This window comes from Harpia harpyja, chromosome Z (genome assembly GCF_026419915.1).
Source record: "Harpia harpyja isolate bHarHar1 chromosome Z, bHarHar1 primary haplotype, whole genome shotgun sequence".
Classification (NCBI taxonomy): Eukaryota; Metazoa; Chordata; class Aves; order Accipitriformes; family Accipitridae; genus Harpia; species Harpia harpyja.
In genome coordinates, this window is record NC_068969.1 from 3,313,233 (window position 1) to 3,330,446 (window position 17,214).

Here is a 17,214-nt window from a genome sequence, read left to right on the forward strand (position 1 = left end):
GCACTGTGAATATATACACACATTTAATGACTATTCTGTGTTTCAAAATGCTAATATAAAACCACCAGATGTGCAGAAGTCTCTTGCATCTGGCTCTTTGTAGAACACTGTAGTCAGACATCAACTTATAAACTTGGATTACGTTCACAGCCTGCCAGTATATAATCCTCAAAGCTATCAGCATTATCAAATGTGTTGCTATTGCTTTAATTTGTTGGAACCACAATACAGACCTTATGAGACATCTTTTTAGTGATGTAGGCCAGATTATAGTTCATAGTATGTTGAAACAATATACAGCCTATACACAATGAAACTGTAGCCTTATTCTAAAATATTACAGCATATCAAAGAAATGCAGGAACAACAACAACAAGATATATTTGTCTCTTCCCAGAGGTAAAAATTGCTAAAAGATGTATACTGCCTTGGGATATGAAAATATTATGAACAGAGCAGGGAACTAAGTGCAACCTTACTAAGTGTATCAAATAGCCTTTAAATCTGGTTGATTTTGTTCCTCAGCTAACTATGCCTTGATCCTCATTTCCAAAGAACTATGACTCAAGCCTGACGTGAAAATTTCCAGGTATTGCTTCCTCAGAAAGTACATTACTTCAGTGTGTCAGGGTGCTCTGTATAAACTGCCCTGGTTTGTTTCAGAGATGTGCTTAACCTTTCTATATTCCCTGCCATCACTATAAATGAATTCTTATGTACTCACACAAAGCAGACTGCATGACTACACTGAAATCCACAATGTCTAGCATTAGCTTTGGATGAATCACCTGGAAGAATTTTTATTAAATCCTTTGTATTGTGATTAGCATTGAAGAGACTAGGAAGTCTCCCATTAAGTGTCTTTTAAAATATTAATAAAACATTAATAAAGTAAGATCACAGAACCGTAAGTTGAAGGTATATTATTTTTTGATTTAGTGAACTGTAGCTTTTTTTTTTTTTTTTTTTTTTAAGTTGGGTAGAAATGATACACATTAATATGACCAAATCTGCTATTGTTATGGAAAGATTTAAAAATGCATCTTCACCCTGTAGAAACTCCATCATGTCACACTGCTAGACTTTCCATGGCGCTCCAATGGCAAATTCAGGTTAGGGTAACAAATCTGACTATAAACACAGTATCTTAAAAACCTAAACCTGAAGTACAACAATACAGAAAATTTTTCTTGTATTGGCACCCGCAGAACTCTGAGAAACTTCATAAAAAAGTGTACTTGCTGATTATAATTACTTGCTTTTTATAATGGGAACAGCCTGCTGAATAGAAGTATCTGTTAACTAGTTTTAAAACAGAAATTCCAGCCACATGACCCAGAGAACAACACATCAGGGAGCCAAAGAATGACCTGGCAGCATCACTGTGTTTGTTACCTGAGCAGTGGTGGCACCATTAAAGAAGGCATATACAGTAATGAAATCCTTTTAATATAGGCAGTAATTGAAAGAGCATTTTTTCACCTTCAGGGAATTTCCCAATTCAGAGAATTGAAACTTTAAAATAAATACCACAAAAGGGATAAACACCATTAACTTGCCCAAATCTAACATTTACTATACAAATTCAATAACAGCTCTCTTCTGATGAATGTAATGTGGCATATATTTGTTCAGTAGCCACTGAACATACCTCAAAAAGAAAAAAGAATGGGGCAAAATAAAGCTCATCTCAAATTCCTGTGCCAGGAGACCACACAGGAATCCTCTGCAGGTCATCAGGAATAAAGCCAGTCTAGACATCAAATAGGCACACAATAATTCTAAAAAATGTTTCCAGATTTAATAAGTACCCAATTTGTTGCTGTGTGGAAAGGACATTTTCTCCTATTTAATCATGTCCAGCAGAGTCTAAAGGCCCATGGTTGGCATGAACTTGCTTTTTTGGTTCTCTTTGCTGCTAACACTGTACTAGGTACCAACATGATCATTCTGAATAACAGCTTTACAGAAAGAAAATACTTGAGAGATGTTAGAATTTTTGTTATTATTGATCTCAAATTAGTTACTATCTGACCGCAGATGTAAAAAACCCCTCACAAACTTCTGGGAATAAACATGTCACTATCTAGTCATGCAGTGACATGTCACTATGTAGCAATTAATTTGCTCAAGCAGAGAAAACTGCAAAGCAGCAACAAAAAGAACCAGAAGGATATAATTCTTCTGCCTAGCAAGGCGAGCTGGAGGAATACAGATTTATTAAGTAACTCTTATATTTTTCTCACTTGCACATCACTTTTCAGAGCTTAGGAGGAGAATTAGAAAGTAGCACGACTTCTGTATTTCACGTCTGTTACAAATGCTGTCAGGAGAATCCACATTTTAAAACCACACTCTTTTCTGACACATGTAAATCTCCTCTCAGGTTGATGATATATCCTTGGCCCCAGTCTCCATTTTACAGAGCCAGAGCTACAACTGATTTTTCACATGATGGCATTTTAATAGAACAAATGAATCTGTGGATGCACATTATCACAACAGGCACAAATTAATGTATTGCTAAAGCCTTTTGTGTAAATGATACATAGTAACCCATTTTATTAGCAATCTTTTTATTCTTGTCTGTTTACTGAAGGAAAAAAAAAAGGGAATCTCATGGTAGGAGGAAAAAAATAGAGGCTTAGAGTAAAAGAACTTGTTCTGAAACGAGAAACAGATGTGCAGCCTTGGTGTTATATTCTTTTTAATAGCATTCTTCACAAAGAAGTCTCAATTGCTGGGTAGAAAGACATACAGAAAGACAATCTGGCTCCAGGATTGCTTTATAGCATAAAAGTTAATATCTGGTTAGGTAAAAATACAAAAAATAAACTCTTAATCCCAAGAACCTGGCCACTGATGTAAAATCGGCTCACATTTTACGCCTCATTTCTGTCACGTAATTTTTAAACTTTTTACCAGTATTTACATTTGTTTTGGCTTTTTTGTTTTCTAAGTAGTTAGCATCTGTAGAGCTTGAAACAGTGTTGTTTACTTTCCAGGAAAAATAAAATAAGAAATTAATGCTACCAGATTTATTGTTTACACTAAATAGGATACATGGGTAGCCTACCTCCAAAACAATACGGGTGCTGTGTTTTACACTCTTCCTGGCTTTAAACACTTTCCACTCAAAAAAGACAGCACACTTCCCCTCCCCGCCCTGCCTCCCCCCAAAGGGGATAGATACTTCACTAAACATTTCAGAATCAGAAAAATCACAACACTCAATGTGCTATTTAGAAATTTTACATGCCTAGATATATTTTTGCACACTGGTAACTATCCAGTTATCACAGGCAATGCAGAATGAATAGGAAACTACTCTGAGTGTTAGCATGCTGAAAAGAGACATTTTGGTTTCAGCACCTGCTTGGAAAATAAGGAAGACAGGTAAAAGCCTTGCCAGTTAAACGCTTCAAAGCTCAGTGTATCTGCTATTAAAACAGGAAGTTTAGTGAAAGACTACAGTGCTGTGAAGAATCCTCCTAAGTGAGGCATGTGAGCCATTGGGATCTTGGGTCTGGGCAGTTGCACAGGCAGCAATGTTACTGTTCAAAATTTTATCATGAGACCCATAATTCTGGTTTACCTTAAAAAATCTTCAGCTCCTAGGCTCTTGCCTTTTCATGAAGTTCTCTATTTTTACTGCCATTTGGTCCTAAAAAGTTGTAAAGAAAAGCCTAATAAGGTGATCCTGTAATACACCTATGAAAAAGAATGCAACAAACCCAAACTTTTTTGAACATCACATAATGAATTTTCAGGGACTCAGTTAATGATATTGGAACAGAAAAGTCTGACTGTTACATGAGCACAAAGATGACTCTTAAGACACTTCATCTTTTGACAGTACTCCAAGTATTGTCTAAAATGTGTGTATGAATAGTCATACAGATTTGTGCATTCACACACGACTAAGTTTTAAGAACAACATCATAAAACAAAGTTCTGAAGAAGGCTGCATTCCAGGTGCACACTGAAGAAGGCTATTCTGAAAATATTGGAAGGTTATAAACCACAAGGCAAAAATGGCATCATTTTTGGCTCATGTCCAAATAATTAAAACACCCTTTGCATACACAATTTTCTCCTTACCGTCCCATAATCAGTATTAAAAATGAAAGCAAATCAGTATAAAACCTTAACTAATCCAAGTACAATATGCTGAAAATTCATTTAAGAAAGAGATTGCTGTTTTAATTTAGAGTAGGAATGTAGTGATACAAATGTGTTTTGTCTGTTGCTATTGCCTACACTGAGTTTGAATTGCAATGGACCAAAAATGGAGTATTAACTTACTGAAGAATAGGCCCTGAAAGGTCTCTACAAGATTTTTTTAGCTTAGGACTTTTCAGTTTCTTCTTTTGGATAATGAAAAGGAGGAAAGTAGAGTTCTTAGACATTTAAGAGATGTCAGTTTAAGCATGGTCTTGTCAACATTAAGTTCTCGGGAACTGCATGCATTCTGAGCTTTTCTGAAATAAGCTTGTTGTGTTTTATATACAAGTAAACATTTTTCCTGGTATGAATTGATAGAGTAATAATACAGACAAAACTGCGAGATTTTTATTTTAGCTACTCTTTCCTTTCTAAAATATTTCTCACAAATTATTTTAAACATAACGGCATCTTCAGATTATAGTCAGTATAAGGATTTTCTACTGGACAGCGTACAAGTTTAAGGCATTCCTTGCCTGAAAGCATTAGTAAATAGAAGTGAAAAGAAAGAAAGGGATAGAGAGGGAGAGTAGAAAATAAACATCTCCATTTTAGAGACTGAGAATAGAGGAACAAAAGAGTTTTCAAGTCGACAATATCATTAGATCATCTGTCCTGACCTCTTTTAATACATGGGTATATCCTTCAGTCACCTAATAGCCATCTCTTGCTCACTCCACATTTTACACTGGACGGATATTTACAACTTTATTTATCCCCATTCTGCTTCCTGTCCGAAATTTATGCTGATTAGCTCATCAGTAGTTACAACATTTTTGGCTCCAGTTCATACTGGCATTAGTCACTATTGTACAGCAACTGCAGAAAGCCCTTTTTCCCCAGTCACATCTGAGGTTTTTGACGATTTGTGGCTGGGTAATCTGTTTGTTACCCATATATAGGGACAGGCATCTATAGCACAATTCTCATTTTTGCCTTAAAGAAACAGTTCAGAAACAGCATCCATTTTCTGCAGACAATCCCTAATGCTGGGAGTGAAGCAAGGTCACTTCTAAGTGATCTAAGAAAATTATTCTTTTCACAGAAAAGCAACTGTCTTATGCTGAATACTGTTTTGGCTGTCTATACAATTTGATTCTATAAAAGACTGGAGTGGTCCATCTTTGATGGGTTGACTTAAGCAAGCAAAAAGCCAGTAATGACTGGGTACTGCATATGAAGTCATTTACTCCATTTAGCTCTCCCCTGCCATCAGCAGTTCAACAATAAGGCATGATCTGTCAGACACTAAGCACCCAAAACTATCACTACCTTAAGCAGAAATTGCAGTTGCTCAGTAGTTCCTAAATCCAGGTCTCTAGCTTAAAAATCCATATTTTGTAGACTATTTCAGAGCAGAGGATTTTATTATCTGGATGTGCTACCACACCTATGCAAAACAGCACTGGAGGAACAACAGCATTTTCACCAAAACTACACATATTTACTGGATTTCATCAGTTTCAGTTCTTTTATCATCTTTTTTAATTCAATGTCCTTCCCTTTTTTCCAATTTTAAAGAAAACAGAAGAACTTCTGGAAAGACACAGATATAGGCAACCCTGTAAAAATGTGGAAAAATTGAATAAAGATTAAACTTAACTTAAACTGTTCAAAAATGCCTACATGGGCATTTGCAAACAAAAGAACAGTTGCCCAATAAAGTGAGGCTGATGATTTGTTAAGTTTAACAAAAGAAAATAGGTATAGATGCAGACAGACTCCTGTCAAAGACTGCAATGAGAAGAATGCAGAAAAGCATAAAAGAAGAAAATATAATAGTTAAAAATAGGAAGGTATTAAAAAAATAACTGGGAAAGATGTAGTACCCATCCCTTTAATATCATGAGATTAAAAATATAATTCAAATACAAGTAAACTATATATAATTTAAATATTGCAATCTAACATTTTAGCATCATTTAAATATGAGATTATAATAAAGCAAGTTCTATTTGCATAAAGATTAGGGAAAAAAAAAGATCAGACTCTCACATCATCACCCAATGCCATGAAACAACTGTTACAAGACCTAATTATAGAAGAGAGAAACACGGATGTAGTTCCATTCTTTCACTGCTGCACGTTGGCATTACTTTTTAATACGTAGAGGTAGAATTATGGTCAAAATTGTCAAATGCACACTGTGCTGCACTGTAGAAATCTGAAGTACTTGCCTATCAAAATTATCAATGCAAAAGAGTGCTTTGGACCATAACCTTGTATGCCTGAAAATTTTCATTCATGTGATTTATACTTCACCTTTATGTAACCCTGCCAATTTTTCAAATTAGTTCCAAGTTTTTCTTATATACACTCTAACAATTGACAATTAGCACTCTTTGCACATAACCGATATGAACACGAATTTTGTCTCGCTTATGGCACTAAATATGTCAACATATTAAATAACTTTTTTATTAGTAACTAATATTAAAGAATCGTGTACATTTCAGCCAGGAACATGTGGGGGGTTTTTTAATTAAAGTGATTCCTCACCTTACAAATAAAAAATCTAGGCATAAATGGCAGACATGAAGCATACTGTGTCTATATTTTCTTTGATGAATATGCATTGAATCCTTGGAATAACTGAACAATAAATAAGGGAATAGAGGCGTTAGGTTGCAAGTATGCAAAAACCTTTTGGAAGTAAAAGGAACAATTACAAATTACTCATATCCAGCAAAACGAAAACCTGACCTTTTCAGTTCCAGGCAGAAACCTACACAATTAGGTTTGAACTGTTTCTACATTCAGCAATGGTGGGATGGACATCATCACCATACCATCACTACACATTATATGTTCCTCATTTTTATCCAGTTCAGTATTCTCCAACTTTGTTTTTGCAATTCTTATATGAGAGTCTGTCAGCAAGTATATATTTTAAGTCAAAGTATTTTAGTTCACTTTTGTTTTTACTGACACAAAAGGAATTCTGTAACAGCTTCACAGAGATGACAAGACAGCGTTAAGTTGCCATTAGAATAAATAATTAAAAATGGTATTCTAGACACAGTTAGATATTGCACGTGTCAATACCAGAAAATTGTGGTGATGCTATCTCTTTCCTACTGATTGATAGTCCTTTACTTTGTACTAATTGCAGTTAAGAAGTAATTGAATTGAAGGAAGAAGAAATACTGAAAAAACAAAACTAAAAAACTCTAAGACTCATACAATTTAATTTAAATGCAACAGAAATACAACCTGTCAGAACTATGAATCAATTGTTTTTAACAATGGCAGGTTTCTTCTTCCCCTTAAAAACAGTGTTTTAAAGTTAGTTAAACTTAAAAATGGGAAAATTAATTTTATTCATGGTGCAGAAACTGTATTATATATGAGTATTTTCACTTAAAGACTTCAATTAATTGTTTTTTTCTTTTAGTTCAAATAATACAGATTTCTATTTAAGACGGACTTCATAAACCGTTCTCTCTCCCACTTACAACTGCTTAGAATAATACCTTAACAACCATTTAAGATCACTGAACAATTACTGGAACATATTTTTACTTCTTTTAATGCTCTTTAACTTGGAGACAAGCAAACTAGTCAATACCATGGACCAGTCAGTCACACCAGCTGCTTCTTGGACAAAATTCTGGGATTCTCTGCAACATGGATTTGATGCTACTATCTTACATGGTATGCTGCCACATCAGCATAAATCAACATGCTATTTCACTTAAACATCAGGAAACACTTAACAAATTCACCAAATAAAAGAAACACGGAATAACAAAATCATCTGTTTTCTTCTCTGAAGGGCAAAAGTGTGTTACTTATTACTAGAAAGGGATTCTTAATCTAGCAACTTTACTATTCCAAAACCAAAGTAATAATAACAGAAGAGCTGATTTTCTGGAGCAAAAGGAAGAGGGAATAAAACAAGTTTCAGAGAGTTGTATGTTCTCTGTTCTTTTTTTCTCCCTTCTTCTTTCTCTCTCCCTCTCAAGAAACCTTCTTAATCATTTAATCAGCGGATTTCATTTAATCCACTGCAAAGAACACAATACTCAAGAATGGTTCCTAAAAACACTTTGCAGTAAACCTTTGCTATCTACTCCCTTGTGCCATGAAGACAAACCATAATAATTTGGGAAGGAATGTTGTTTTAGTTTGTTATTTAAACACATTTTCTATGACAAGTTGCATTTAAACTCCCTAAGATATCTAATGGTTGCATCTCCCATCCAGGAAGAAGTTTTACATGATGAAGTCAAATGGATTGGCTAGAATAAAGACAATTATCTTAGGATAGGGGAGGGGGCTGGTTAATAAAAACTGGTTTTGCTCAGCAAAACATGAAAGACGCAAACCTCCAGTTTTCAACATTTAAATACAGTTGCAAACACCCACACTCAAAACAAACATTTTGACACTGCACATACAGCTGCTAGCTTCTGAGAAGCCGAGATTTACTTATCCTGAAGTCAGAAGTTTTGAAAATGCATCCTCCTCTCAGAGCCCTGAACTCAAAAAAATCCTCACGCATGTGAAATTAGCTGGGTGGGTGGTTTAGTCTCACAAGACACAAACCGATCTTTAACTTTTTATAAACCATGTCAATTCTTAATACAAATAAATACATTAACAACATAAGCTAAAATGGAATAATGTCTTACCGATTTATTGTGAAGCTCTAGTTCCTTCTCCTTAAGAGAAATAGTAAGAGATAACAGCAAGAAATTAGTCCCTGCTGTAACTCCAACTAAATTAGAATAAGAGAGAGTAGTCAAAAGAAAAAAAAAGTCTCCTGAATTCTTTTATACTTGCTACATTTATCTTAGTTGAAGAAAACATAACAAAACAACGAATTGATTAAGAAGCAATTTCACAGATATGTTAGAAGTTGAAATGAAGGTACAATAGAATGGCTAAGAGCAATTTTTCATTAAAGATTTCTAGCATCATCATGTCTGGGGAAGGGGAGAAGAGGATAACTAAACACTGCCAGCAGTTGTATTGGTTAAAGTTTTGAACTATCCTTCTTATGATCTGACCAAATTTTTAAACAACCTTACATCTCTTCAGTACCCTAAGATAAAGCGTCAAGTTTTGTTTCTTTTTTAAAAATCCTCTCTTCTGTTGACTTTGGGAGGCTGTTTGGTGTCAACAAACTATATTATCTATTAAACATCAATAAACTTGCATCCCACAACTCTGAATAAGTGATGCAAAACATTCATCATTTCTAACTCTTACAATCAACCATAACAGTGCTAACACATGGGAATGTCAACCTGCTTTCTGAATTTTGGTAAATGGTATGATTTAAGATTGAACATAATTATGTTCTACCTCTCCCCATGTTCCTTCTATTTACAACCTTTACTGTGGAGCTGTTACATGCAAAAGGCAGTTTATTTGGCACTACTGCCTTCACATAGGATTAGCTATGATGTTTCCAGTCATCGTGATGGACTAAGCAAGGAGTAACAAGACATAACTTCTCCACTGAACTACACATACTTCATTAACATCGGGGGGGGGGTGGGGGGGGTGGTGAGATATAGGACAGAGATAATGACCTCTCTCCCACCTTATTAGATTTCAGTGTTGTTGTTTTTTTAAGTTCCATTTTTTAATTATCATCCATCCTGTCTGAACACCTTCCCACCTTCTCCAATGCACAAAACTGAACGCACTGCTGATTCCACACCCTTTTCTCTGTTCACAAAATAGGGTAATGTTTAAAGTTAATGTTACTTCTAAGATTTCTGGGGTTCTTGATCACATCTGCCCTCCTCTAAGGGGACAAAATTCCATCATAATGGTCACATTACCATGGTCATAATTTCTTAGTGTGTGATGTGGTATTCTTAGTACACATCATAGCTTCCTTCTGTTAGTATCCTTTTATTGGGCATATTTTGTTGGCTTTACAATGACAATTCAGTATTTTTGAAATAGTAAGACCAGGTGTTATTTTCAAGAATGCGCATCTTTCAGGCAACCAGCAGTAAAACCATCCTCACCACGACTAATTTTGAAAATACGTATTATTTCGATTCTCACTGAATTTAAAATTTATATCCAGAGAGGTAAAGACTGCCTGAGATTTCAAAAGTTGTGGGCAAGGTAGTCCTGCCTCCTGCTCCCCCCAGTTAAAAGGACATTTTTTCAAAGAGGAAAAGAAAAATAATAACTTTCTCTAAGTCACTTAAAATAAAACAGATTTCTATGCTACCTTAAGAATAAGAAAAGTATTACATTTAACTCAGTATGCTGAAAATATGCCTAGGTATATTAACGATGCATTCTTTAAGTCTGAATGAAATCTATCCAGTATTAATACAGAGGCTGCACTGTACATAGAAGTGTCAAATGTTAACATATGTAAATTCAGGAAATAAGGAAAGTTATAAACGGACTCAGTTACATAGACTTAATGTTACAGCACAGCTACAGAAATAACTCTTTTTAAACATTCTTTTAAATTTTTGCAGTGTTCATTCCTGAAGGACAAACATTTCTCCCCATTTCCTCCATCATTTCTGCAAGCTATGCAAGAGTTAGCTTTTTTTAGTACAGGAAAGATGAAGGTTCCCCCCCCCAAGACTTATACATCTCTATTTAACATCAACACAATACTTAAATCGAGAAATGTATAATATAAAAAGATATAAAAGAGTTTCACTGACAGATGGCACAATATGCTGTTACTGGGAGAAAGCAAACATGAAAGTCTTTTCTCAATGCAGCTAGGGCAAATATGAAGGGTCTTGCTGGATCAAAATTAAAATTATCTCTACTGAAAAAAATCAGTAAATTACTGAATACCACAGGTTACTGTCATAACTGATCAGAACCATTTAAAGTAAAAATGCATGCGAAGCAGTTAGCAGATGACAACAATAAAAGCATTGTTATGTCTACATGATGATAGATTTCAAAACCGAAACACTCATAAATAACTTACGCAACACAGGCACTCAGTAAATGTCACAGCAGAAGTGTTTAATGTATTCCTGGGATGTTAAAAAGGGAAAATATCTGCAAGGGTAGGGAAATGTCTTGACTGAAAACAGAAACTGTAACATAGTGCCTAGAATACCAACCCTGATCCTAGTGTCTACCCCTTGATGAAATGCAATGAAATTGAAAAACATTTAAAGGTAAGTCAGTAAAATTACTCAGTGGTTACAAAACCTATAACTTAAGCAGCTCAATTTTTCAGCATACTGAATAGAAAGTTGAGAAAGGACTTGAAAATTAGTAGAGATACTTATGCAGCTTTTTTTTTTTTTTTTTTTTTAATTTGACAGTGGAGATAATTACACATCAGAAGAATTTTAGTAGGGGAAGGAGAGAAATATCTTTAAGGAAAATAAGTTAGCTTTCTAGCTCATGGACGATAAATCCAAACTCTGGAGGAAATAAGATCTATGAGCTATATGTAAAAACAGAGGGGGCATCTATACATCCAAGTTGGCTAGTAGCAATAATCTCTTCTGACATTAAACTCTGAATCTATGAGGTCTCCTGGTTCAGTCCATAATGCACAAGGGGGAGGGAGAAGCAATAATAGGAAAATTTTCACTACCCTCATTAAAATATAAACACTGGCAGTTTTGCATTAAGATAGATATATATTTTAACATTCATGTTTCAAGGCTTTAGCCAGTTGCCTGCAAGGATCAGGTAGTAAAGGATCAGGACCACTCTACTTTTCTATGGAATTGTAATGCTTCTCACCATAATGTTATGAGAAAATACCCTCATTTTGCTCCCAAGAGGGTAAACAGACAGCTTAATTAGCACAGTAAGTAATAAGCTTAACATTCTCATTCTGTAAGTAAAGCAGTTATTACAAATAAATATCTATACTAAAGAACTTTGGACTCCTTTTTCGATGTCAAACTCGTTCTGTTACTGAGAAGGGAAAGTGCATCAGAAGAGCTTACACTGCTCCTCAGACCTACTACTCAACTGGCAGTGCAGTGCCCTTAGCTCTGAAAGAGGATACTTTCCATTCTAGCACATGCCTGTGCAGAACCAGAATAAGACAGAGAGGGAAATCATACAAGGAAAATTTGGCCTGGAATAAAAATAGATTGGTTTCCTGCTGCGACCATCCCAAAATTCCTGAACAATTGCCTGCGGGAAGCTTCTCTGGCATGCAGCCTGTTTAGGACAATCCTGGGTAAGGAATAGCTGGCTGCTTGGACGTCTGGTCTCTTCAGCTTCAAAAAACAGAGAAATGAAGTCATGACTGAGAGTCAAAATGAAATGGAATCTAATCTCTAAACATGCAGATCATTAGCAGCTTCCCCTAAGTTATCCAGCTGTACTGAATGGCTTAAGAATGTATTGGAATTTTTTAAAAATTCCTAATCCATTAGTTTTATGTTTTAAGAGTTACAGAGTGACAAGAGCTCAAGACAGTGCTGACATAAGAAAGAAGAAAGTGAATGAGGTACCAGCAAATTTAATTATATCAGAAAAGCCACTTCTTTCCTGTGCTAAAAGTTTTGAATCTACAGTCAATCTGACATAGATCAGGATGAAATTATGCTAAATCGTTGCATTAAAAAAAACAAACCAACATACAGACTACAATCCAATTGTAATTGGATTTGTCATTTCAAAGTATTAGCATCAGATTTCCAGATAATACAGGGTGACATACCCTTATGCTAATAAATAGAAAGTTAGCAAAGTAAACAAACGCTGTGTTTCTACTGTAAGGAAATACGTGCGCCAGTGAAGCAACCTTTTCAGCACAGAAGTAATTTAATACCCAAACCACATGAAAAGTGATCTCTCTGGGAATAGCACAGCTGCTAAAATCCAAGTCAGTTTTTATTAAATCATCAAGTCTGTTTATGTAAAACAGGGCTCTCTTAAAATGACCTCCAAGAGGAAATGATTTGCTAACAAAAAATTGATACCTGCATTAAATTTATTTATGTTTTTATTGTTTTTATATATCAATATGTCCTGGATCAGAGATAAAAAGAAAAAAAAAGAAGAAAAAAAGCTTATTCTAACAGTTTAACTTATCAGGCTCAACCATCATAAAGTTTTAGCTGCTGCTGAGCTTTCAGCTATTCGAGAGGGTAGATAGATGTTTCTAAAAATAACAGCAGTTTTAAGATTAGTGCTTCATCTTTTGAGGAGAAAATGGATGTTAATATTCCTTCAAAACTTGTCAAATGTACCCAGATAGCCTAGAGAAATAAAAGGAATACTGTAGAAGAAGAAATTGTGGAAGTCCTCAAAAAAATGATAGTGTCTCAGGAGTTTTTGATAGCTGTTTGAAAGAAGGACAAGTGCAGTGAAAAGAACAGAAAGAACTTCTTGCAGTAAGTCTCAAGGTACATAAAAGTGAACTAAATGGCACTCCAAGCAGTCCAAATCATGAGTCAAAACCTCTGAATCTTCATATTGAGATATCCCAGTCAAAACTTCTTGAACTTGCACTACATGGCCATAGAAAACTTGCCAGAAAAAACTTTTCAAGGCCACAGTACAGGAAAACAATCCAAGACTGAAGAGGAGGCCTCACACAGACACATTAGTGGGCTGCCCTGGTGTTCTGGCAAGACACAGCTCAGATCCAAGCAACAGCTGTAAATCTATTAGGTGACTCAGGACTGTCAACACTAGCATCAAAATGAAACAGTCTTTTCAATAAAGAAATGTTATGGAAGTAATTTTTTTTCTTAAGTGCTCTTCATATGTTTGCTTCGTGTCATAAAACAGAAATTTAGACAACTTTGCATATTTGTAACGATACCACGTTCAAGAAAGCTGAAAAGATATATTTATTCATCAGACATCAGAAATAATTTCTTAAACAACTAAAACCAATACCCATTTTACTCCTTTCTAAAGAGCTAAAAGATATTAACAGTTATTTATACGATAAACTTTTCAGAAATGTGTTGGCCCTAATCTCTTCTTGGTTTCTTTAGCTGACTAGAATGTTTACATGGAGATTGCATGCTAATTGGTGATGCCAAAGAAATTTGGAAAACAAATAAAAAAGGAGGGTATGAGGGCAAAAGAACTTTAGCTGAAGTGAGAACAGATTCCAACCCCTAAGGAGGTAAGAGAAAATACAAAGCAGACCTCTGCACCCCAAGACTGACCTAGAGCAAGACCATTCTGTACGTATAAATAAAGTACAGACCAACTCAGACTTACTTTGGTTGAACAGGCTGTGCACTTATCAAATGCCAGGCTGACTGGAAGAACATTATCAAACCTTGATAAAAATCCACGGATCTGGAAGATGAAAAAAATTACAGCACTATTTTACGATTACAAAAACCGTTTCCAAAATTCCACATGAACTGGACACATACATTCAATAAAAAGATACAGAATGGCTATAACTAGGGTAATACTGTTCTAATACAGTAACCCCCAATAACATCTGTAGTAAATTTATGCTCAATATATATTACTGTTTTTCTATATACAAATAATGGCACAACTATCTAAACGCAACACTATTTAAACATGAATAGAGGCACAGCACCACCTGGAGTTTGACTTTTCTGATTGCAAAGTTCCATCAAAAATAAAAAAGTCATGGTATAACCAGTTAAACACATTTTTTTTCCCATCTCTGTAACATATAATCCGAAAACTTAAGTGTTGTGCATTGCTAAACTATGTTGTTAATATGATACTACTAATAAGTAATTTTAAAATTCCAGACCATTGTTTCTAGTAACAGAGAGAGAGCACTGAGAACACTTTGCATCAGGGTTTGATCATTTAGACTACGAACTCTTTGGAGTATTCATAATTTTTATTCTGTGCTTTTACAGGTCTACTACAATGAAGAGACATCACTAAGAACAGAACTTAAGTAGCTCTGCAATACAAATAATAATGCCTTAATTAATATTGAAGTATATTATGGAAAATACTTCCAATATGCACTCCACACATTTAATGCAGTTCAAATGGCATAAACCTCGGAAGCCAACAGCAATTTAAACAGTATTAACACTAAGGTATTTTTGCAGAAAAACCAAGCCATACATAATGTTAGAATACAAAAATACAGTCTTTTTTAAACAAAACCCACACCCAGGAAAAGAAAGGAAAACAACAAAATCAAGTCTTTCTGATACCACATTGCTTTGTACTTCTGTTATCCTAGGAACTCCAAGACACTTCCTTGAAATAAATTCAGTTCATTTATGACAGACTAAGACTATGAGTGTGCAACATTTATTATCCACAAAGGAATACCTTCTTAATAAAAAGGACTGCTGCATTAATTAATTACTATTTTTCTTTTAACACAGAAGTGGGCTAACCAAATGAACAAAGAACACCACAAAAAAACCCACACCAGAAAGTAACAGTTAATTCTAGACCCCTGGAGAAAATATTGCACTCACTGAGTTGATTAGATGGGTGATTGCTAAGAGAAACCAGCAGTTTTTAAAAGGACTACATGTCACAATATTTGAAAAAAAATTGTCTATTTTCATTTTACACCTGCTAAAGTTATATTTGTGTTAGAATGTCTAAAAGAGAAGACATTCATGGTAGTCACTAAATGTAAATGTGAAAACAGATATAGCACTGACAGAAGCCATAATTCAATGAAAAGTTTTCTGATTAAAATCCATTTTTGATATGGATCATATCTCAAAGCCTAGCCCAAAACAGAACAATAACACAAGTAAAATCATATAGGGATATAAAACAAATCAGACAGGATTGACTGGACAGTTAACATTCTCATCATCAGGAAATATAAGAACTGTGAGATCATTATTTTTCCAGTAGAAACAGTAAACTTTTTAAAGTTTACTGGGAAACATTGTAAAAAAATATTATTCCTACATAATGTAATATTTCTAGCTTTTGGGCGGGAATCACTTCTTCACTATTCCTTTTTAGATGTTGAGAGACAGTTCAAATTACAGATCTGTTTTCTAGAGGTCTGGAGCATAGTCACAATTTTGAAACAAAGTCACTGTATATGTATAAGACTCACAAAGATTCAACCATCAAAATTACTCAAGTTATTTTTCAAAACAAGCTGACCTAGCTCAAGTAAAATCTCTTTCATATTACCAACCCATATGATCACAGGAAACATTCAGAGAATTACAGAAAACTATCTGGAAATTATGACATTCATTTTTCAACTAAGAAAGCAAAAACTTCTCCAAAGATAAATCAAAAGGGAGTACCTGGATCATCAAATGAACAAGATTTAGATTTGGCTTTTTCTTCCTATTGAGATACGAGAGGTCAGAAAATATCCCTCAGATATACTGCAGCAGTTGGCATAGGCTGGGTCTGGCTGACAATAGCGTTAGCATTTTAACTACAGATAACCCTATAGGGTAAGGGAGTAACTTAGATATAATAAAGTAACCTGTCAAGTCATTGTGAAAGTTACAAACTTATCAGTTATTGCCAAAGTCTGAAACTGTCGAGAACCTTCCAGACGACCAGATTATGAGTGCCAGCGAGGACAAAAGGCTCATACTGAGGGTATCTGAAAAAGCTAATTGAGAATTGGATATTCCCTACCAATCCTGCAGCTGACAGCATCCACAGTAACAAGCAGAAAAACTTCAGGGGTATGAGAGAGAGACTCCTGAGAAAGAACTGGAAAGACTGGATTACTGGAGAGAGAGAACCCAGGGAGAACCTAGGGGAACCCAATTGCATAAAATGACCCACGTGCAAACACTAGTTACTACATAAAATTATAAACAAAATTAGACTAATCTTACATAGACCAGACCCTGTGATTACCTGGATGTTGCAAAGAAAAGATACTAGTAGCTTTATCTTTTTCTGAATCAAGATTCATTCTTAGCACAAAAAAATTTAATATCAATAGAATCTAAAAATACTACTTGGAAACAAATAAATGACTGATTTATACAATGGAAGCATCCAAACAGTCACTCAGATAGCAACATAAAGAAAGAGACACAGAACACTTTTAATCCCCAATGATAATATCACAGGGGATATGATTACGGGGAT

General features: G+C 34.9%; 1 protein-coding gene across 5 annotated transcripts in view; it reads right to left on the bottom strand.

Moving 5' to 3' along the window:
* The window catches only part of ATG7 (autophagy related 7), a 118,979-nt gene that overhangs the window by 71,278 nt on the left and 30,487 nt on the right, over positions 1-17,214 (bottom strand). For 3 of the 5 annotated variants that reach the window (XM_052776244.1, XM_052776245.1, XM_052776250.1), the window contains 2 exons: positions 14,386-14,466; positions 11,172-12,419 (listed from right to left, as the gene is read on the bottom strand). In XM_052776244.1, coding sequence (XP_052632204.1) covers positions 12,255-12,419; positions 14,386-14,466 — 246 coding nt within the window. In that variant the 3' untranslated portion in view covers positions 11,172-12,254. Of the gene's footprint in view, positions 1-11,171; positions 12,420-14,385; positions 14,467-17,214 lie in introns of those variants that run through there. The other 2 variants (XM_052776247.1, XM_052776246.1) reach the window with 1 other exon arrangement.